This window comes from Phallusia mammillata, chromosome 5 (genome assembly GCF_965637545.1).
Source record: "Phallusia mammillata chromosome 5, kaPhaMamm4.hap1.1, whole genome shotgun sequence".
Classification (NCBI taxonomy): domain Eukaryota; kingdom Metazoa; phylum Chordata; class Ascidiacea; order Phlebobranchia; family Ascidiidae; genus Phallusia; species Phallusia mammillata.
Genome location: NC_137256.1, coordinates 19,139,464 through 19,162,538, shown reverse-complemented (window position 1 = coordinate 19,162,538; position 23,075 = coordinate 19,139,464). Strand labels below are relative to the sequence as shown.

Below are 23,075 nucleotides of genomic sequence, written 5' to 3'. Positions count from 1 at the left end.
CACCTAGTGTTACAACATTGTAACCTGCTATGGCGTCAAATGCTTTGTGATGCAGGCGAAAGGGTGTATTGATGACAAAACAACGAAAAAATGTGTGTGAAAATCATTGTGACGAAACAGTAGACGACTGATCCGGATGCGTGACATGTTGTGTGACGTCATGAGGCTCTCGGTGCAGCAGAGGTTGCACCGCTGTTACGTCATAACGTCGTGGCGAATCCGATTGTGATGCCTCTTTTATTGAAAGACCCCTCCATAGCCGTTCCTGCACAAAATATTTTTTATTTAAAAATCTGTAAAACTATATTGTTTGATACGCTGCAGACAGTACACACTGTTTCGACCCACGAAGTCTTGCAGTGCAGACTGTGCAGCTCATGACGAGAGTTTGGCCGTGAGGGCTATTGTAGCCATCCAACGGCACTCCAGTTTGTTGGCCGACATCACTTTTTTGGTTGCCAAGGAGTTCCTTGATCATTGTGAGCCAGTTTCGACTGTGGTGTATGATCAGTTGTGGCATCGCACAGAATAGGCGAGGCATGGTTTCTAAGACTTCTTATCCCCAACAAACTGGAGTGTCGTTGAATGGATACATTAGGCAATGTGGCCAATCTATCGTTACCAGCTGCACTGATGAGACCTTGTAAGTCGAAACAATGTGCATTGTCTGCAGCTTATCATCTGTTGGCTTGATCCTTTTATTTTTTGTTTGACTTTATAAAGCTGGTTGAACAAACTCTTTTATTGGGCATGCAGACAGCTTTAAAGAACATTTCATGCTGCTTAATGTTATGCTATTGTTTCTTGCGAAAAATCGATATGTCGGATTACGAAATCGTGGCTTGTAGATGACTTGCTTTGAAGACAGACATATATCGATTGTTCTTACTAACAAATCGCGGCAGTACAAAGAATCCTTTGAGCACCAAAACAGCTGCGTTTTTCACGCGATGTAATTACAATGCAACATTTTTGTTCTGTTTTGTGGTGATAATTTGTCTATTTTAAAAAAATGTCTTTTGGGTAGAAAAATATAAGCTCTTAAAATGCCTAAACATAGCAACAGTTTGGAAAACTATTTGTTAATTGCAAGAAAAAACGCTGGACTGTTTTTACATTACTTTTAAAAGACTTAAGAGAAATATATAAATACCTGAAATTCGTTCCGCTCCAGTAGTTCCTGCTTAATCTCGATGATTCCAAGTCCAATGAGAACAACACAAATCGCTGCAACGATTCCGCCGATACAAAACACTGATGCCCCGCAAATCATCATGACGTAACTTCCCCATACCGGCATTTTCCCCAAATCGTCGGTGATCTGTCAATTTAAATGTTAATTGGGCGTTGTTGGTTAAATAGCCCTACAGCCGAAACCGCACAATAGCATTAACTTTTGCTGGTTTATTTCGCAGTTAAATTGCAACTAAAGCGCAAAACTATTCGCGTGTTGTTTCAATAGCAAGTACAGCTGTTGTTACAATACGTTACCGTTATATTTGACATTATTTTCTTGGAAAACAATTGTTGGAAACTCCAATATTCTATCTACTGTAAAAAACAGAATCCAAAAGAATATTTTCGAGTTGAAACTAGTTGTTTAATTATAAGGTCATACCTGTATAGTTCCGGCAAAACTGCACAGCAAAATCACGAGACCACTAATAGCCAATAGCAAGCCAGCAACGCACGTCACACAAAGTGCTAATCGTTTTCGCCTAAAAAATTAAATCAACATCCTCGGTTAGTCATTGTGCTAAATGCAATGCAATAAAACAACCAATAAAAAGTGTTGGGAAATGAACTACATATGTTCGTCGTTACAACAAGTTTTCGTCAATAAAAAGTGTTTCTTAATGAAGCACGAAAAAAAGTGTTGGAAAGCCAGTTGTATGTGCAATGTTTACAGAAATTACAGTGTTGTTTTGCGTAACAAATCGATAAATTGTGTTTAGCCCAGCTGACATCGCAGCTTTCCAACCAATTGCCAGATGTTTTTTTTCTATTGACGTCAAACTGTTAGTGACGTACACGCTTGACTAAATCCGATGCCAAAAACATAGAAATGCTTTCAAACTAGAGGCCTGTCGAAACCAAAACTTACTTCACATTTATGCAAACATACCATTTTAACCTTTCGTTTAATCAAGTGTAGTTCCTTACTTTTGCCTTTTTTCGATCTCATCTGGGACTATCAGTTCCTTTCGACACAAAGCAACACCTGCGCAATCCTCATAAAAATGATGCAGATAGCTTCGTACACCAAATCTCTGCTCTCCATCTTCTGTACAACTTGATTCGATGTCCGAAGTTGATTTAGACCGACAGCTCATGGAACATTCTGGTGGCTTTTTTGACTCCTCGAAACTCTCGTGCTCTTTTTCAGCCCCTTTGGTTGCTTCATTTCCACAGATTTTCATTGTTAAGTGACTTGAAACAGTCACATGCTTTCACTGATTTGTGAACAAACTAAAAAAATGCCTGGTTACAAAACATTTTGATGTCACATAAAACAAGTTGCCCCTTTTAACGATTTTTGACAACGCTATACTTAGAGTCCGTCTATAAGTATGTGTACTAAGCTAGCCTGTTGATGTATGCTCTATTATAGTATGCGCAAAACTATGCAAAAAGCTGCATTTAAATGCTCCCAGAAAGCATTAATGATGCAACATAGCGCCTTCGATAATTCCAGAAAGTTAACAAGCCTCTCACTCAGCTTACACGCGAAAAGTTAACTTTTCAACTTTGTGTTTTTATCCTTTGTTAATACTCTTTTTCCGCAATTATGATCATTCATAGTGATAACTTGTCACCTATACTGTGTTAAACACTTACAGAAACAAGAGCATACCCTGTCAATACGAACTCAGTCTGAAACTGCGTTGAAAACCTTTGCTGACACCAGCTGCGGTTTGGATGGTTAGTTATTCAGGTATGGAATGGCCGAAATGCTGAGCGCATTAATAAATCAGCAGCTAGGGAAAAAGAACAGCAGTGGAGGGTGTTAAAGTCTCGGCATAACTGGTCATTGCAAGGCTTACACTGGACCCTACAGCACTGATTTTGATTAATTTTTTCGCAATGAACTTTTATTAGGCGTAATGCCGAAACTTGAAGCCTTACATGTGAGTAATATAGGTATTAATATCAAACCTTTGTTGTGTAGCTTCAATCAATATTTTACTCTTTACTGACAAGCAAAAAGATGTATTACAAAAACTTCCGCTTCAACTATTTAGTCAAATATCCTGGCTACATCTTTTATCAGCTAAATCTTTGTGGTTCTCATTGATACAAATCTTAAGACAGTTACACGTTTTTCACAAAATGAATCAATTAATATTGTACAAAATCTAATCTAACAGGTTGCTTATAAAGCCATCAGAAGGTAGTGCACTATTAGCAACAACAGTGCACAGTCAATATTTCCAATGCTCTTCAATCGATACCTACTGCACCGAAGAATAATCGCTAATTTAAAGCGAGGGTGGCAATCGATTCAACCCAAATCTCGCTCATTTTTCTTTCTCTTTCGATTATGGTGACGTCACAAAGAAGGGTGCTGATCGATAACCCTACAGTCACGCAGGTCGGTTTGTTTTCCATAGATCTGACGTAAATTCTGTTTAAGAAAAGCATCCTACTGTACCCGATCGATTTTATGCCGGACGCTTCTTTTGTCAAAATGCATAAAACACAATTTGACAAAGGATTCAGTCAATTCTATAGCATTGTTAGGCTTCACAAGGCCAACAATATGCAACCGAGCTTGAACTTGGCTTCGCCAATCCCGCTAAGCGTTTTACTATCGCTTTTTTATTTGGGTATTATATTGACTATAATACTTTTTTTGTCGCATGCTTAATTGTATTGTACGGTTTCTAAAACAAATGAATAATTTATTAATAGGCCTAACTGATAAAGTTACATTTATGACTGTTTTTTCTGAATTATCCGCGATCTTTTTCCTTTTTAACTATAGACCAGTTGATCTCAAACTATAATGATAAGTGAACACCGCTGAACTACAAGTTTGCTTTGCAAATATCTTTTTCGTGTGTGAGGAGTTGTGGTACCCAGTCCGAAGTCATTTTAATCGCCAGGACGACCCAAAAGTCTTGTTTGAACTGGACATTTTATAACAAAGCGGCTACTTCGTGACCAGCCTACCGTAGACTCAAGACCTTGAGGTTAACGACAAAGACCCCAAACTTTGTTGGCCTATTCTCGTCATTTATACGATAAATTCAAAATACCTGTGCGCGCAACCACATTGGGAATTTCTGACCTATGTCGTTGCCAAGCTGGTGCGCCGCACTAGGACCCGTAGACTAAGAGTCCCCATGACACTGAAAATTAAAAATTGTAATCGGATTTGGGCATTTTGTGTTGTTGCATCAAAGTTAAAAATTATTGCTGCTTATTGCCGAGTAGAGCGTTGTGGATTTTCCTTTTGACAGAAATGAGGGCCCTTTTGGTAACGACTGTTATTCCAATAGGGTTTGAAATACGTCTCGCACCAGCACATTTTCCGTCTCGGGCCTTGCGCGACACGCAGTGTGTAAAATAATAGATAAGTTATCTATGGTAAAATGCACTAATTTATCTCGTCTTGGGCCTGACTTCGACATAATATCTCACACACGAATAACAGCTGATGGAAACGATCGATTACCCCAAACCAGTAACGGACGAGAAAAAAACACTGGTTTTGGTGTCAGAGATTGTGTCACCCCAGAGTGTTTTAACTTTTATTATCACACTTTTTTCAACATGTACCTGAAGTTTTTGTGGTTTGGTAGTACCTTGATCGTATCACAGGGCCCAGGGGCGCTTTTCATTTGGAACTTTTGTGGTGATGCCGGTATCGGAGAAATTTGTCACGCTCATGGGATTGTAGTAACCGGGGGTTGGCAAAAATTTTTGCTTTGATTGAGTCAATTTTTGTGTGTAGCTTCTTATTGTTAGTAATGCCAAGTAACTACTAACGCTTTGTTCTGTTTAATTTTATAGGTTTCTTTTGTACGTTTCAAACTTAAAATTAACAAAACACTTCTGTTTAGAGGGACATAAATCGGTTAGAACTCAATACATTTTAAACTGTAATAATTTTAATTTTAAGGGAATGAACTGGACAACTGGAAAGGTGTTTATACCATATGTAGCGTAAAGGCACTTGGAATGAACCTAAGTGCCAGAATCCGTTTATCATCAAAATACAAATAAGTAATTGCCTATAATAATATCAGCGATAGTCTGAGACGCTGAGACAGTGTCCTCGTTTACAAACTATGAAAGCATGTTAAAGACTTTGTATGCCAACTTTTTGTATGTGGTTGAGATTCGTAAAAAAAAGTGATCTTTACAATTTAAAACACAGGTAACATTAACTGCTCTCTGCAGCTATTTTGTTTGTTTAATTTTTAACCTTCGTTGGCTGACAATGCCTGCTGACTGTGTTATGTGAACAATGAGTTCAAGTTGACCTGTTTGATTGTTGAAATCTATCTAATCAGTTTCTATTTTTTTTCACTTCAGAGGCTTTGTTTTAGTGCAGCCCATTAGGAAGCAACACCACTCAAGTTTCTTGCTCAGGGAAACACATGTGGCCAAAATGAGATTAGAACTCACAACCTTATGAACACATGTTGCCCTACCCACTTAGAAATCTTGGGGACTGCAGTAAAGAAGTTGCACTACACCTAATTGCAAATGTTGCCAAGATAACCGAGTGCTTGCCTTGTGTCCTCAAGGTTGTGGGTTCGAATCCTACCTCAGTTGCTTGTGTTTCCCTGAGCAAGAAACTTGACTGACATTTGCTCATGCTCAGTGGTTCACGAACTCATTTGAGATTACTACTGCCCAAGTAGAAAAAATAAAATAAAAATAATTTAAAGGACTTGCAATAAAACAGGCACCTCGAAGGTGAACACACATTGTGAGCATAAAGCATTCAGGCATTGTCTGCCACTCAGGATAAAAACAAAACAAACTGACAAATTAAAATAATGGGTAAAATGACTTATTAAACCAGTCCTAAACTGACAAAAGTGGCAATGTCTAGGCATGCTAGGTGACAAAATATTTCTTTGAAACAGCATTTTTGGGTGTACCATTAACTTGTTCACTATGTTTTCCAACATAGAAAGCGGTCTGCTAAATGATTAGAATATATTGGATTAATTACTTGATTTTAAATATACATTAAATTATTTCTGTAACTTGTAAGTGAAAACAGTCAAGGCTTTATTGTATTGTTTTCCCACAATAGGTTGGTATCTGATTTGTTGTGAATGTTACCAATAAGCATTGTTTGTTAAGGGCTTTACATTCCGTATCGAACTATTACATTGAAATGATAAATTAAAGTGTTACATTGCTTGTTTTTATTTTTTAATATGCAACAGTCTGAAAATCCACCCTACATGCACCAAACACTCTCAGTTTTTTGCATAATATTGAGATCAGCTGGCGAAAACCACTATTACTTACAAAAAAGCTGGCAGACAAAGTCATTACCACTTGGAATTAACAAGTGAAATGACACACATAATTTGAAGGTTGCTGACCTCAGCATTTCAGCAATGTTAGCATGTGTCCAGAGACAAATTGTTCTTCTTGTTACAACCCTGTATTACTTTGAGTTGTTAGACCAGCATTAGACTCATGTTTTCCTATTCAATTTCATAGCCTTGTCTCCCTACCATTCCCAATCAAATCATTCACCAAGTCTTCCAGATTGACTTTAATAGAGGTAAAGTTGTGTTCAATTCTTGGTTAACATGTTTTGTCAGCATTTATCTTGGTGCGAGGTATAAATGCTAAATTAGTTATATTATAAAATTGCTGGATGTTCTAACCTGATTGCACTTCGCAGCGATATTTTTACATCTTAAAGAGCAAAAAAAAATACGAATGCAATTTCCTGCAATAGGAATATAAGTTAAAAATGCATAATCAGGTTATTTATAGTGTACATGCTTGTAGTTACCTTGAGAATCCTCCATATTATAAGTACTTACTCAGTCATTCAGTTTAACCTTTCTAGCCCTAATTTGTAGAGGCTATATCAAATTTCCTCATGAGACCATCCCACACCCTTTGCAGTACATAAATTAGGAATAAATAGGTCCTACAGATTAAAGTACAAAACGTCATTGGGTAATATGCCACATATTTGTGATAACAAAAAAATGAAAATATTGAGACCAAATTTGGTGTTTTTTGTCATATTAACTACACTTAGATCAATGTCAAAGTTTTTTATGTCTTTGAGCAAATTCATACATTTGTTGTGTGTAGCATTAATTATAAATGATGTGAAAACTTAAATACAGTATTTGCAAGCCAACAAGTTTGGTAGTAAAATTCAGTGCATTCAATTCAACATTTGCAATTTACTGACATTTTAAAACAAAAACCATCATGCACAAGTATACAATAACAGTCCATTCTTTGTTTAAACCAGTCAAACACTTTTTTGATATTCGCCACAATGGTTGATTCAAAAACACTGTTTCGCTAAAACAATGATGACTAAAAATGCAGTTCAAATCTAAAATACAACTTGACTTATAAACATCACCTTCAATACAAACTTTTTATGCCACTTCTATCACATATAAACTAACTAGGATGTTATGTAATCATAAAATTGGCATCAGTTACCGCTATTGCATTGGGTATTGGGCCCCAAGGGTATAAACATGACATGTGTATAATCTGCAGCATGTGCTGTGTGTCAAAAATGGAGTGATAAGTGAAGTTTGGTGGTGTGTTATGCACAATCGATTTATGAATGTTATTTATAGCATGTTTTGTTATGAGATAATAAACACAAGCAGTAATTGGTATGTGGAAGTGTTTTGTTTTCTGCTGTGTAGTTATCACCAAAATACAATAGTAAAGCTTCATAGTAAAGTTGTATTCTGAGCTTTTATGTGTCAAACGTATTTATTTGTGACAGTGCACTGACAAGTTAAAATGTGAACAAGTATTTTGATCATTTGACATCCCATTTTCTTAAAACAAACTGTTTTTTTGTGTCAAACAGGGTTGGGAAATCCACAAAACGATTTTCCAACTCTGACTACACTCTTTTGAAACTTGATCCAATGGCAATCTAGTTTGTTGGGACTACCAGCTGCACTGGTGAGACCTTATAGGTCAAAACGGTCAAAACAGTGTGCACTGTCTGCAGCTTATGCATTTATTTTGATGCATAACTTAATATACTTTTTTATAAATAAGGTTTACCAATGCATAAGGCATAACTTTTTATCACATTTTTTGGTTGATTTAATAATACTCTATTGGAACCTCAAAATTTGTACCCCTGTCTGTCATGTTGTAGGTAGTGTTTTTAATATGATATCACTATGCTTCCTGTGTGATGCCAAGTAATGCATGGCAACTTGTTTGTGTTTAGATCGCTGGTCCGATACAAATGTTTGTTGTTGTTGTTTCGACTAGCTGATTAACTGTACTGGTTTCTGTGGCATGTACTAATTAGTTTTGATGATGGCAGTTTTCACATTCAATTTGTGCAGAAATTTGGTCATTTGGCGCAGGATGTTAAAACTTGAAATTTGCACAAAAAATGTTTTTACATTGAGTGTTAAAAATTTAATCATAACCATTACAGCCAAGGTACTAGTGTATATAGAATACATCGTTCAGATGTTTCGACAATCTCTGCACTGATGCAGTACCTTGGCAGTAATGTTTATGATTAAATTACTTTTCAAGTCTGTGTATAGTGTTCCTAAGTGTTAAAAATGTATTTACAAATTCAAGTCATTGAGTATAGCCTGCAGTCCTAAAGACAGACTTTTTATATTTACATAAATTTGCATGTTTTCTATTGTTGACATTACAGCACAGTGCCAGTCTGAACTAACAGTAAAATGCCGGCAACAACCTACAAGATATATATTTAACCACAAAAGGCACCAAGTGCATTGTATAAAACCATATCAAAGACTAGCACATCTAAATGGCGTTGCTATCCTTCTCTTACCTACATTCTGTACATTACAATTTCTAATTGATATAGTTTACATTTTTAGGTTTATAGTAACTACAGGCATCATGCAAATGACAACCGCCACCATTCGGCCATATATCCCAGTTTTGGCTGTTGGTGCCTTCTTTTTAACTCTAATTTTTATTCTGCTTAAACTCATCCAAAGTCGTCGCAGCCGCAAGTCTCTTAATCGTGATGGCTTCGGAACAAGTCTTCATCCAACAAGGGACAGTTTGGTGAAAGGAAACAACAAGAAAAAGCGAGGAAAGAAACAACGACCAACTGATATATCCGGAAACCAGGTATTGGTTGGTGGCTATGTTGAATAATTAAAACAAGATGAACAAATTGAACAGCCTTAGAAGTGAAGAAAATGGAGATTGTTCCTAAAAAAATATTTCCATAGATGTAAGATACTGTACTTTTAATTGTAAGCATTTATGTTTATAGAGTGTTTTCATAGATGAACCTTTTAGCTTCTGCATAGACAAAAACGTTTGCAAGAAGTGGCAGTTGATTTAAACAATTAAAAACTTCAAAAAATTTTTTCTAAAGATGTTAGATACTGTCTTTTAAATTCTAAGCATTTTTGTTTGAACAGTGTTTTCATGAATGATCTTTTTAGCTTCTGCATGGAAAAACAAGTGTTTGCAAAAAGTGACAGTTGATTTGACAAACTAAAAACTTACTAAAACATTTCTATAGATGTTAGATACTTACTTGTAAATTTAAAGCATTTTACTTTAAAGAGTTAAACATTTATGTTTTCATAGATAAACCTCTTAGCTTTTGCATGGACAAAAAATATTTGTAAGAAGAAACAAATGATTAAAAGAACTAAAAAACTTTTTAGAAACCAATTGAAAGATCTGAGGTGGAAAAAAGTATTCAAAATAATCAAAAAAATAAAGCTTCTACTCCAACGCTTGAAAATGGAGATGCCAAGCAACTAAAAAAACTTGACAAGAAAAAGGTAGCAATTAAACCCCTGTTTCCAAATCTAAAAAATAGCTACATTTTTAATCGCCAATGTTGCATTTTTATCCTAAAATTCACGACAGTTATAAGTTTAAAATAACATTTTTTTAAAATCAATTTGATTATCTATACACAAACAAAAGTAATAGTATAAAAGCATTGAGCCAATTACATGATAAGCTGCAGACAGTGTACCCTGTTTCGTCCTAGGAGGTCTCATCAGTGCTTCTGGTGACGAGAGATCAGCCATATGAGCTAATACAGACACTTTACGGCACTCCAGTTTGTTGGAAGTAACAGGCTGAAAAGCTATGCCTCACCAACATGTTCGTTACCACCACTGGGCATAGTATTAGTAATACTAATAGTATTCAATAACAAATTTTGTTTGCAACATTAGAACAAGGGCAAAAAGAAGAAGACTCAAGTTTCCGAAGAAATTTCTACAACCTTTGAAAACACATCTCCTTTAGAAGAAGGTTTGTATATTTGAAACATATAATCTCAATATATTGACTGCTGGTTAGGTAGTTCTTACATACTTAACTTGACAGTCAAATTCCAATTTTGCTAAGAGCAACATACAATACGGCAGCGGTTTCTAAACTAAGGTCCGGGGGCCTCCAATGATTCGTAGTGTCCGTAAGGAGAAAAAAGTATTTCTGAAATTTTCTGTACATAATATCAGATTGTGCAACTGCATAAGCCCGGGGTCAGCAAACTTTTTTCACATCGGCCGGATAAGTTTAATAATGATTCGCTTGGGCCGCATTATTTACTAGCCTTAATGTCGCCTTTCTAAACTTGCCCCCGAGGCAATTTGATCCAGGCCATAGTTTGGTGACCCCTGGTATAAGCAAATATGTGACAGGGCATAATCCTTCACATATTCAAGTGACAAAATAGGCCAGGGGTGTCCAAACTTTTTTTAACGGGGGCCAAATTTTACCAGGTAAAGACGCCCGCGGGCCAACGCTTTTTCAGAATTAAGACACAAATTTACAGGATTTAAGGAAATTTTGTGATTTTGTTGAGTCAGCACCTTCCTTTTTGTCGGTAAATGAAGTTCCATGGAAAGCTTTTGCATGATGTAGCCTCGCCAAAACCCAAAAACTTAATCCAAAGTTCCAAACTATGGCGGGCCATTCGCAACACAATTTAAAAAAAACAGCCGCGGGCCACTAAAACTGCTGTCGGGGGCCGCATTTGGCCCGCGGGCCGCAGTTTGGACACCCCTGAAATAGGCAATTGTTTGCACACAATCTTACTATTGTTTTAATTTTATTTTTGACATAACAAATTGCTCTTGAGTCATTCCCATGCAAGACAATCTTATGAAACTAAACAAAATTCATCCTGCATTTTGTTGTGGGATACTTTCACAATGACTAGTTTCCTTTTCAGTACGAAACAACCAACGGTCGTGAAAGTATATTTACTAATTTTTGCTTAGACTCCAAACCACTTGGTCTTTTTCTAATACAATAAATCTGGGTAATGAATTATGCAATTTGCCAATCATTTTTATGCAATTAACCCGAATGTGGAATCAAAATAATAGGCTTTTAGGATTCATAATCCCCATTCAAATAGGTAGTACATGTAATAAACTGTTATGCAAAAAGTATGCATTTGCATATATTTCACCAAGCATGTGTTAAATGCTGGATATGGAATTGAAACCTAAAATTACTTATCATGCCATGAAAACTCACCTGGCAGCCAAAGTTATCACATATGCCAGGGGTTGCCTTCCCCTAAAGTACAGTATATTAAGTTGTGTCATTTTTATGCCTGCTGTGCAGTTATCTAGACAAGCAAAAATGTAATGCGTTTCAAAAACAAAATCTGCTGAACATCATATTTTGTATTGAGTTGGAGACTTCCTTCCTTTTGAGCCATGCGTTTATGTTTTTCATTTTATTCAGCTGGTGAGTGGAAAACTGTTGGAGTGAAAGAACCGAAAACGAAACGTGAAAAGAAAAAATCAACCGACATCACAGCTCTATCAACACCTGGTGGAGAAACCAGTAAACCTGTGTATATTCCTCAGTACGCTGTCACTTCACTTCCGAGCACAGCTAAAGGTACAATTTGTGCACATTATGTAAAGTTTTAATACCAAATAAAAGCAATATATTTATCTTTGTTCATTTTAGTGCTAAAATTGCTCTTTTTTAGATGTTGGCATTTTTTAAGTTTGCCTTTTTAGTTTTAACAGTGAAAAAGCTCAAATTTTTTCAAAAAAAAAATAAACAAAAAATGCATTAATTCCAAAAATCAATCCTTATTCATAGGAGCCTAATATTTGAGGTAATGTTACCTAAAATACTCTTTGGCATAAGATTTTACTTAAAACTCAAACTGACCCAATCGTGGTGAAACATACAAGGAAATGTAGTGAAACATATCATAGTCACTGTTTCCAAAATATCAGCACTTAATAATGTACTTCATCAGAAAGATAATTTGTCAGTTTCTGTCTATTTGTGCCAAAAAATTAAATCTGTAAGATATGTCTAATTGCTGTTTTTTATGAACATGTCCAACAGCAGTTATGTAACATAAGTATATGATGCAGGCAATTTACTGGTAGACATCATTTAACCAAACACAATAAAAAGTCTGTCCTGCTTATTTTTGGCACCAGCTTTATGTCTTAATTGAACCATGCATTATAATTGTGTATTAAATATTTACAAGCAAAATTTGCACAGAACCTAATGTTGTATCTATTTCTACTTCACAAAAGAGCCTAAATCATAATGTCAGCTCTTATGCAAATTTGGTAAATAGCACCCCGTGTGGCAGGATTTGTAAAATGTTTTTACCACTGGGCATTGCTCTGGGCATATACTGCTTGACAAAAAATGTACCTCCCATAGGCCAGTGTACAGTAAAATATTTGTTGATAACACACATATATACATATACAACAAGCAAACATTTGCCATTAATAATGTTGGGTGTTGTACAAAATGTATGTGCATGTGATTAATTATAACAAAAAGGTTGTGATAAAAGATACGCCCCAAATACCTTTTCGTATTTTAGTTGTTAGATAATGCATGTTTGCATTCACAATTTTTTATTAAAATGTTCTTGGATTTTTTTTAAAATTTTACAAAAACATTTTGACCTTTTGGAATGATTTGTCAGACTATTTGCCAGTCATCAAATTAAAGGTTGGGAATTACTAATTCAGGGGTTAAAAGAATGGTTTCACACAAAACAGTAAAATCCTTTTCTTTTGATAAGCATTCCATTATAAAAAAAAAATCCAAAGATGTCAATGTTGTCAGTGGTGGTTTACTGTAAAATGATCAAGCATCTGGTTTACCCAACATATAATAAAAAAAACAGCAAAAGATCTATGCATTTGTGTAATAAAAGTCATCTGCAACAAAAATACATGGTTTTATTTTTGCAACGGCACTGTTTCCTTTCATAAGATACAGTGGTTTAGGTTCACCACAAGCCAATGTGGTTTTAGCTGTTTCAGCATAATGTCTTTCAGTAGCTCATAATCTGCATAGGGCTGTCAAATCGCTTGAACGGGCGCTGGCATCATGATGAGGAAGGACCAGACACTTTTTCCCAATTTCCACCAATTGAAATAGGATTTTGTATTCATGCCTGGGCAGCTATTCACGCTAGGATTGGGAAACCCAAATTTGGCTGCAAACCCTTCTTGTATTGACCTTTTTGTAACAAAAAATACATGATTTTAATCTGCACAAAAAATTTTATCACATTAAACTTTGTCCTACATAGTTAAATTTGATTTACTGTTTTTAATGATGCTATAAGACAGTTGGTACCAAATATGTTTTAACGCGACTCAAAAAGTTCTAAAACTTAACTTTCTGATTCCTGCGACTTATGTATGTGCACAGGGTTGCCATTGACATGGACTTTAAAATAAGGACTACTGAAAATTTAAATTTTCATATGAAACAAAAAAAATGTTTTTGAACAAATCTTTGCATTTATATGAGCTATGACATATCACATGCCCCATTTTTTGCCACAAACAATCTGTTTCCAGCAAATCTTGTTCGTAGAAAATACTTTGTGCATCTCACGAAAGCTCAGGTCTAGGTTTACTTTTGGCCTACTTGTAGAAATTTGACTTGTAATTGTTGAAAATAAGACAAAAAAGGACTCAGGTCAAAAACAAGGAAATTTCTTAGAAATATGGACAATAAAATTTTTCTAAGACATTGCCCTGTAAGATAAGGACAAGTCTTAAGAAATAAGGTTGGTATGCAACCCTGGATATGCATATTTATCTGTTAAACTGTGAAGCTTTGACAAAAGGCAGTTTTCATGAAACATACTATGTCAGTTTCGCCTGAAATAATTTGGTCTTTTGACCAAACTTTTCCAATTGGGCACCGAATACTGCATTAACAGGTTAAAACAATGTGTAAAATTGTATTTGTGCAACAGTATAAAGCCAAGGGAAATAATAAAGACTATGGGACAAAGTTCAAAATTAGATGTCCTTGTTACAAAAACAGGCACCCAAGGAAGGTGGTCTAGCTTAGGATCTTGACCCACAGTTTAGGAAACAATGCTATAAGATTCCTCAGAACAATTAACTTCAAGTTGATAATGTATAGATATCCTTTAATGTAGTGGTCTGTGAGTCTTGCAACAGAATCAACAAATATGCTGTTTTGGGTTTGCAAATTAGATTCGGACATAATACTGTACTTTTGAATGAAACAATTAAACAAACCCCTACTTGGTTTTGAAGCTCATGTCTTTAATAAATGGCCCAAATTTAATGTCAAAAAATCTGTTTTAATTCACTTTGCAACGGAAAAAAAATGACTTAGATGTTGTCAATAATTTTTTTTATTTTTTTAACCAGAGTTTACATTTTTTTGCTGTTTTGCAGTTCAATTGTAATTATTGGTCTTTTTAACAACTTTTGGGGTCAAAATAAATAGTAAAAATCTCCATATTATTTGACTCATTGTTTGTTGCTTCATTTTTGTTTTTCAAAGCCTGTATCTTAGGCAATTCATTTAAAAAAATGTCAAATTGTCAGCAATTTATTTTGTCATCTCAATTTATCATCAGCTGCCCGAATTCCCCACTATTCCTGTAATAACAGTCATAATAATTTTACCACATGCAATGTTCGTTGTTCGTCATTAGTACATAAACGGACATCCCAACAGCCCTTGTCACACATATCCTTTTCAAAAAAACGTCAAGCGGCATCGCTAAATTATTCCTGACGCCATTTTGTACCTGAGCCCTCCAATTTCCTGCTCTATGGCCTTCATATGTTTATTGCTTTGTATAAAATGCAAATAAACATTCCCTAATTGTCCACTACTTTGAAATTCAGTATGTGTATTTTTGAAGCTCTGGCCTATTGATCAGTACAGAATGACCCTCCACAGACATTTATAGTGTTTATAAACTTGTTTTAATTGATATTTGACAATAGGTCTGGTCTGTTTGACTGGCAGTATTTTTATCTGATAATTTTTCTAAAAGATGGTTACAATACATTGTAAAAAAGCAAAACCAAAGAATTTTGCCATACATTTTTATGTTTTAATTCTTGGAAAATTAACCTTTATTTACGGTAAAAGGCAAATTAATCATTTTAATACTAAACAGTTATACTTCATTGTAGCATGCAAAACTTTTATTGCACTGTTTGCCCATTCATATTCATACCAATTTCAAAAATAAAGCCACATATGTCCTTTTGTGAACTGAGTACTGATCATTTAATCAATTTAATGAATCACACTATTTTGGCTCTGCAGTTACTGATTGTTTACTAATTTACATAGAGGTAACCCCAGGACTTGTTTTGTGAACAACAAATTGTGGTAGCTACTGCAGTTTGTACAGTTTGACACATTTTTGGTTTGTTTGACTTCCAAAGGCAATTTGCTATGATTAATGAAAAAATGAATAAATTAACTCAAAAAATGAATTAAAAGAAATTAAGTATATATGTTTTAGTTTTTTTTTGTTTTTTTTTTGTTAAATTGCTTGTCAAGTTTTTAGTGTACAAAATTTTCATCCCTTTGTGTTTCTACTGATTTCCAAAGTGTTGAAACTTGCAAAGGGTACACTTGGGTAGCAAGCAAAGGGTACACTTTACAGTCGCCCATAACTTTTAATAGTTTAGGCTGGACACTATTATTCTCATGCAGTGTCGTGACTAGCGTAAAGTTAACAGTGCATGTGTGCAGGAGCATATGAGCTCTGCTTAATAGCATCCTTCCTTAGCACTATTAGGCCAAAAAGGAAGACCCCCTTCTGCGCGCAGCAGTATGGTTAAGAAGACTGTGTGCCAATAGCGATGTAATTGCTAAAATGTTGCACGGTTTTTGATGGTAAAAATATGAAAAGTTTTAAGTTAAAATAGTTGATTTTTTTTGCTTTTCGTTGGTGGATGAATGCAAGTCTATTGGATACTACTTATAAACGTTGATACTTTTGTGTAAAGCAAAGGTGTGTAATAATTGAAACTGTTTGCTAACACTTTAAATAAAATTATTGAAAGATGTTTTATTAACTGTGAGTGTATTTAGTTTTTTTTTTTTACCATTTTTTGCAAGGAGAGAGTACTATTTTTATGTTAACTATTTGGCTAAAATTTTGACAATTGTTTTGTTATTCTGTTATCAGATGTGGCTCCACGTTTTGCGAAAGCAGCAGGGGAGGAATGGACGGAAAAGCGTCACACAACCTCGTCCCATCCGAGCAACCCCAAACCCACCATAAGTCGCACCCCCATCTCCCAAGTGGTGATTCCCCAAGCTAAACCTGCCTCGAACTGGTTGCCACCCACTTCTATATCTGGTAAGTTTTACAGTCATAATATTTGTTGAAAGATTAATTCTATTTAAGTGAGGCAAAAACTAGAAATGCATTTTAAATTTGTGAAATTAACATTTAAATGATAGCTCACACTGGAGTTAAACGTTTATCACCCTTTTTAGTATTTTTGCAGTTTTTAGGCATGTTAAATTAAAAAAAAATATTATGTTCGCTTTTACTGTTTATTAAAAAAATGCGTTTTTTACCCAGTAATCCACTAATTTTGAATAATGCATTGCAAGATTTTTTGTAAATGACAGAACCAAATAGCATATAAAACCATCAAGTCTATAGATGATAAGTAAGCTACAGACAGTGCACACTGTTTCGACCAAAAAGGCCAAATGACATTACCTACAATTTCAGCTGTAAAAATGTATAAAAGTAAAATTACAGTTATGGCACTTGATCTGACTATAACAGTGACATAGTAATACATGTACTTGATTGCACCTTTTTGTTCAAAGCCTATGTCCAATATGTTTAGGTTTATGGGACGCTGATGGAAAACTTATGACAACTGCTCTCACCACGAGTGCTAATCCTTCATGGAGCCCATCAAATGAAGGTTAGATATAAAAAAACTACATTTCACAAAAATCCAACACACCAATGCCTAAAAAATATGTGTAAAGTGCGAGTAACTATTTTCTTAACAATGAAATCTCCTTTCAAGTAAAGCAACTGCGACGATTCAGGCTCATTAAAATGAAATCAGGAAATTTCAGCGTAAAAACCCACTAAATCCGTTGCTATATTTTACTTGTTAAACCATCGATTTAGTTGTTTTTACACTGAAATTTCCTGTGTAAAGTGCTATTCGGTTATTTCTCATGTAGGACTATTGTTTTCTTTTTCAGTTATTTTAAGCAAGCCGGAGGAAATTAAACGATGGTCAAACGAAAGTTCTAACACAGTGACTTCAACTTGGACGAATCAAGGTCGGTAGACATTTTTGACCTATAGAAATAATACTTCCTACATAAACTCCGTTGTGTAGTTGGCAGTGCCACGCATTTACACAATTTTTTTTACAATATTTACGTACTTTTATTGCATAAAACTTTAGTTTAAGTCCATTTGATTGGATCAAAGATTTTAATTGCGTTTTATCATTTTTTTAGTGTTTGTTTAAGACCTAGCAGTTTTTCACACTTAATAAATACGCACAGATGTAAAACAGTTTCGCAAGTCGTTTGAATAGGCCACAGCCTAAATATTTCAATAAATGACTGACTTTCCGTCTAATTTCCAATAAAAAGTACAGTTGCCTGCGCATTTTACCCGTAAACCGTGATAGAAAATCGTTTCAAATGTCGGGTTTGCGTAACCAGCATTACAGCACCCTCTGTCCTGCTTTCAAACCAGTCGTGCTGTAGACCTTAGATCGTCCTTAATTATTTGACACTGCGCGGTGTAACAGGAAAACCTTATACGGAGGCGCTGAGTTTCCCGTTGGGCAGGCAGCAGTACAGCAAGTCCAACTTGGTTCCACTTAGCGTTACCGGCGCCACGGGGGTACCCCTAACCCCTGTGTGTACCCAACAGTGGACCCCTAATCGTTTACAATGTAAGTGGGTCCCGGTTTTTGTGACTACGCGTGGGTTGCTTGAAAAATGAAAATAATCGGAATTCGTTTTTACAACAACAGATTGTACGTGATTTTTTTGTGTGATTTAAACTAAACTATTTTACCCCAGCGTGAATTTACGTATATGGAGCAAGCTTTCTTTTGCATTTGCGCTTTATGTAATATGTGTATTGGATTAACAGTGTGCAACCAAGCACTAACTTTTTTTTGAAAGCCGCTGAATTCAGTTTTGGCTTCTTAACGAATTTATGGGAGTGTTTTAAATTGTAGCCCGTTGATACTGCTTCATTAAAACTGTGCAAATAATACAAAACACTAATACAATAAAAACCTATGCTGGTTTGGTAGTTGCGGTTTCAAATGTCTTTTCGGCCAAAAATCGGTTTTGTACATTGAAACAGTGCGACAAATCGACCTTGTTGTTGTTTGTTTTCGGCCTAAAATTCATGTTTGATACAAATGATGGACAAACTCGTATTCCAAATCTTGACCCCCAAAAAAGCTCGAGAAAATGTTTTGTTTGGCACTTTAAATCAACTTTAAAAATGTATGTGCAACAAAACACACGAAAGTATTTTAGACTGCAGAGAGCTAATTGCTTGTGTTTTAATTGGTCAGTTGACAAACAGTTTTATTTGTTTTCCGTTACTTTTTCCAACATCAACCGATATTGAAACGGTGAAAGAATCAAAACAACTCTGCATTGATTATATGGGTTTAATAAAGCCTTTTTGTATAATAACTTACTCAGTTAGGCCAAAAGCGGTAAGCATATTACGTAAATATATTAAAGCGATTCTTTAAAACAATAAAAAATATTTGTTTGGTGTACCACTAAATACTTAGGGTTGAATAAACCTTTGTTTTTGACAAGTTATTAAGACCAACAAAAGGAACTTGATTTAATCATATGGTTTCAAATTTATATTTACAAAAACAAATTCTTCAAAAGTAGTTTTGGTGTACCAGTAAAACTCGTTAAATGTGCTTTGAAAGTCGTACAGGCCTAAAAACATTCGCACCTTTATAACACAGCGGGTGTGTATAAAAGCTGTACAACACATGATAAGCACGTTAAGCTAATCACCGTTCCAGACGGGCAAGGCAGGTATAGGAAGACGTATTATGCGCGTATATTCAAAAAGAAAGGCTTGCAGCGGAGAGCAAGTCGTTGAAAATCCCTTTGGCAGCAGAATCTAGCCTTTCTCTGGGCCGCAAAGAGGAAATGTGTTAGAGCGCTTGGTGTCAGATTAATCGAATGATTGCCACTTCCCGCCAAAACGCGCTGCCTTTTTCACCGCTATATTATTCAAAGTGCCACCACACCGTAATATAATCACCCTATACGTCCGAGGTTTCAAATATTAGCTGCGCGTTTTTTCAAGGCAAGGTCTGGGTATTTTTTGCTGTACGTGAATTTGGTGCTTTAGTGAGGTATTTTTCAGCCTTAAGAAATGTAAATAGTTGGTCAGTTTTAGAAATCACTTTTGAGACGTATTTTGAACACAGAATCAGGATGTAAGATTATTAACAAGGTAATTATTGCGTTTACTAATGCTTAAGTTTAATGTATATCTTTTTGTTTAAAACACAATTTTTCCCGTTTTTAACAAAAGAAACCAGAGCATAGACATTTTTTTCGCGCGTTATCTTGTTTTGATGCTTAAGCGCATCCAAACATAAGTACACTTTTTAAACCCCAACTAATTTTTTGTGTACCGTTTTTAGTCAGTTAAACTGGTATTTACATGTGAATCTCTCAAAGAAGCACCCAAGTGTCCTTCCTAATAATTCTTCGTTGCGTAATATTCGCCGCGTCAAAACAGCAACGCCGCCATTTTGTTTCGAGCAATACCGCTTCACCACCGATTTTCGAGTTTATCTTGTTTGTGGTTGCTATTAACAACCTTGGACGTCCTTGACAACCCCGCAGACACCTTTGTTTAACAATTAATATTTTCACAGGGTCTTCGGCTGTGACGTCAGCGCGTTGGGGTTCCGGTTCGTCGATCACCGAAGACTGGGTTCACGTTAATTCCGCATCGTCGTCATACCAACCGGTAAGCTACATTACGAAAGTGTGACGTCACTGTGTGATGACTTCATAGCTCCAATGTGATGTCACTGTCTGATGACGCCATAGCTACTGGTTGTCGGACGTTATATGAAGATGTAAGCTATTCGTCGTCCGAATTGAATAGCTATTCGCTTCATATGCGGTCCTTCAACTCCTTTCGCATCACTCATCCTCCCCAAAAATGACGTCATAGCATCATGACGTGACCACGGGCGGTGACGACCCGACGAAACTTCAGATGGTGATTCGTGGTTCCCGTGGAAACACTCTGGTGTTCCGTCATTGGTCGTCTCTCACCCATTTCCCGGTTGACGTTCCCGCTCGCCCACGCACGTGGTCAATTGCACTCGTCTGTACCGCCCACTTGTGACGGCGGGCGCCGAAGGCAATCTACCGCGTGGTGGAGCACTTCACCATTAAATTCAAATTTGCAAGCCGCGTCACAGGCTTGCGTTTCAAGCAGCGCGCTTTTTGTGGATGCCGTCACTTGAAACCCAGGACCTGTTGACGCGCCTTTGCCCTATCAACCAAGTCATGTTTAACTATCTCTTAGAAGTTAATAATTGGGTTTGTATAATCTGCAGAGAGCACACACTGTTTCTAACTATAAGGTTTCATCAGTGCAGCCTGGTGACGAGAGATCGGACGTAAGGGCTAGTGTAGCCATCTAACTCGAAACAGTGTGCACCGTCTGCAGCTTATCATCTATTGACTTGATGCTTTTACTTTAAGTTTGTATAACAATGACATAATACTGAAGTATATTAAATATTTCCAGAGCCCACTGCGACAATGGTCGGGAATTCGAACTGGTTCCCATGCTAACCCTCCTGTAGTCGCCCAAGAAATGATGAAGCGCGAAGAATTTTTGTTGGAGCCCGAAGGTTACAGCGTACCTATCCCCGATGACCCATGGAACCCTGATAACTTCGAAAAGGGGGCTGAGGGTGACTGGGAAGCCCCTGAAGCAAGCTGGACAAACACCAACGAAGAATGGGAAACCCCAAGTGTTGAAACGAAACCGAAACCTTCCTATTTTGTAAGTTATCTGGAGTTTTTTCGTTTGTTTATCGTGCACTGTATCTAGTCGCATTCAGTGTTATTTACCCTGATGAAGACGACCTGTATAGGACGTCGAAACGTCGGAATAAAATAACATTTTCCAGAAAAGCTCTATGAACTTGATATTATGCCTGGCAGCAATAGCTTATTCATTTATCTGGATTTTATAAAAGTTCAATATTTGCAACATGATCTTCTGATTATTTAGGATGAATCAAGCGACGATGATCGGGCCCATGTGGCGCCACCTAATGGTCAACAAGCTTCAGGAAACGCTCAAACCTCGGTGGTCGGAGCTGGTCCCAATTTTGGATCATCAGCCAATCAAAATGTGAATAAAAAACAACGCCGACGCCGTAAGAAGAAACCAGCCAACTCACAAGACTCTATTAACGTAAATTGATGTTATAGTGTTTTTTTTTCCATTTACAATTATCCCGATTCTCTAATTTTTTTACATTTAAAAATAATATTTTGACGAAAAACTGGAAAAATTTTCTGACGACCTGACGATATAATAAAAGAAATTGTCTTACATGCAAATACTGGCTTAAATTTTTGTGCTTAGAATAATTAAAAAGCATTGTGTAGGCTACTTAAGAATAATATGAATGTAAAAACAGTCATTTATCGGTTGCATTTTTTTTCAGGGTACTGAAACTGATCTGACAGGCAAAGACAATGAAGATGCTGTGGAACAGGTTGAAACTGTCAAAGAAAAGGTAGCCTAAAATCCATCAAAAATTAGCTATTTAGCCCACAAAATATGCAAAAATAACAAAATTACAATACTTTTTTATTATTTATAGGTTACTCAGGAAATTTTGCCAGCAGAGCAAAACCAAACAGGAGGTAAATATTTAAGTTCCTACAAATTTAGTAATAAACGTTTGCATTTGATTTTTAAAGAACAGAAAGTTTAATTCCGGTCGAATATGCCGTGTTGGTGATATTTCGGTTTCAGCCTGAACTTTTGTAAAAATTCGACCAAAACCGAACTTTTCGACTTTGACTGATGTATGTTGATTAGCGACTTGACTTGCATTACTAACGTATGATTCGTTTTTAGACATCTGTTTGGTCATGCTTTCCCATTAGGTTAGGTTTGCCGAAATTCGGCCAAAATTATTTGGCCGTTTGGCCGAATATTTGGCTTCGAACCGAAGGGGTTCGGCGAATTACATATTTTACAGGAAACTTAGGCTAACTGTGATTCTTTTTAGACACTGATTGGTCCAAGGCTGGAAAGAAGAAAAAATCTCGTGCTCGTAAAGATGATTAAACCAACATTACTGGAAACATCATTAAACAATATTTCCCCTGAAAACATATTTTTTTAAATCTGCTTATATTCTTGCACATGTCAACGTGAAATGACGTTTGACACCCAAAATAGGGAATTTATTTAACCGATGCATTTATTACGAGTGTGTTTGCTTAATAAAGTATCTTGACATAATACAACAAGTATTCTTGAC

General features: G+C 36.0%; 2 protein-coding genes across 2 annotated transcripts; one reads left to right on the top strand and one right to left on the bottom strand.

Moving 5' to 3' along the window:
* Positions 1 to 43: 43 nt before the first annotated feature.
* On the bottom strand, positions 44 to 2,589 carry LOC145229514 (uncharacterized). The gene is made up of 4 exons (XM_080094869.1): positions 2,164 to 2,589; positions 1,619 to 1,718; positions 1,154 to 1,321; positions 44 to 265 (listed from the first exon to the last, which is right to left on the bottom strand). The coding sequence occupies exons 1-4, from the start codon at positions 2,418 to 2,420 to the stop codon at positions 104 to 106; spliced, it is 687 nt and encodes a 228-aa protein (XP_079950995.1). The 5' UTR covers positions 2,421 to 2,589; the 3' UTR covers positions 44 to 103.
* Positions 2,590 to 9,043: 6,454 nt separating this feature from the next.
* LOC145228538 (uncharacterized) lies at positions 9,044 to 23,064 on the top strand. The gene is made up of 13 exons (XM_080093613.1): positions 9,044 to 9,330; positions 9,882 to 10,001; positions 10,407 to 10,485; positions 11,935 to 12,093; positions 16,676 to 16,849; positions 17,355 to 17,435; positions 17,728 to 17,808; positions 20,424 to 20,518; positions 21,314 to 21,574; positions 21,806 to 21,991; positions 22,248 to 22,319; positions 22,407 to 22,449; positions 22,821 to 23,064. The coding sequence occupies exons 1-13, from the start codon at positions 9,094 to 9,096 to the stop codon at positions 22,877 to 22,879; spliced, it is 1,647 nt and encodes a 548-aa protein (XP_079949739.1). The 5' UTR covers positions 9,044 to 9,093; the 3' UTR covers positions 22,880 to 23,064.
* Positions 23,065 to 23,075: the final 11 nt, after the last annotated feature.

Excerpts from the sequence above, each read along its gene's own strand:
- LOC145229514 (XM_080094869.1), bottom strand. The coding sequence starts at position 2,420 with ATGAAAATCTGTGGAAATGAAGCAACCAAAGGGGCTGAAAAAGAGCAC. Across the intron at positions 1,322-1,618 it reads GTTTTGCCGGAACTATACAG|ATCACCGACGATTTGGGGAA; the intron begins GTATGACCTTAT and ends TTAAATTGACAG. Across the intron at positions 266-1,153 it reads TGGAGCGGAACGAATTTCAG|GAACGGCTATGGAGGGGTCT; the intron begins GTATTTATATAT and ends TATTTTGTGCAG.
- LOC145228538 (XM_080093613.1), top strand. The coding sequence starts at position 9,094 with ATGCAAATGACAACCGCCACCATTCGGCCATATATCCCAGTTTTGGCT. Across the intron at positions 10,002-10,406 it reads AAAAACTTGACAAGAAAAAG|AACAAGGGCAAAAAGAAGAA; the intron begins GTAGCAATTAAA and ends TTGCAACATTAG. Across the intron at positions 16,850-17,354 it reads GCCACCCACTTCTATATCTG|GTTTATGGGACGCTGATGGA; the intron begins GTAAGTTTTACA and ends CAATATGTTTAG.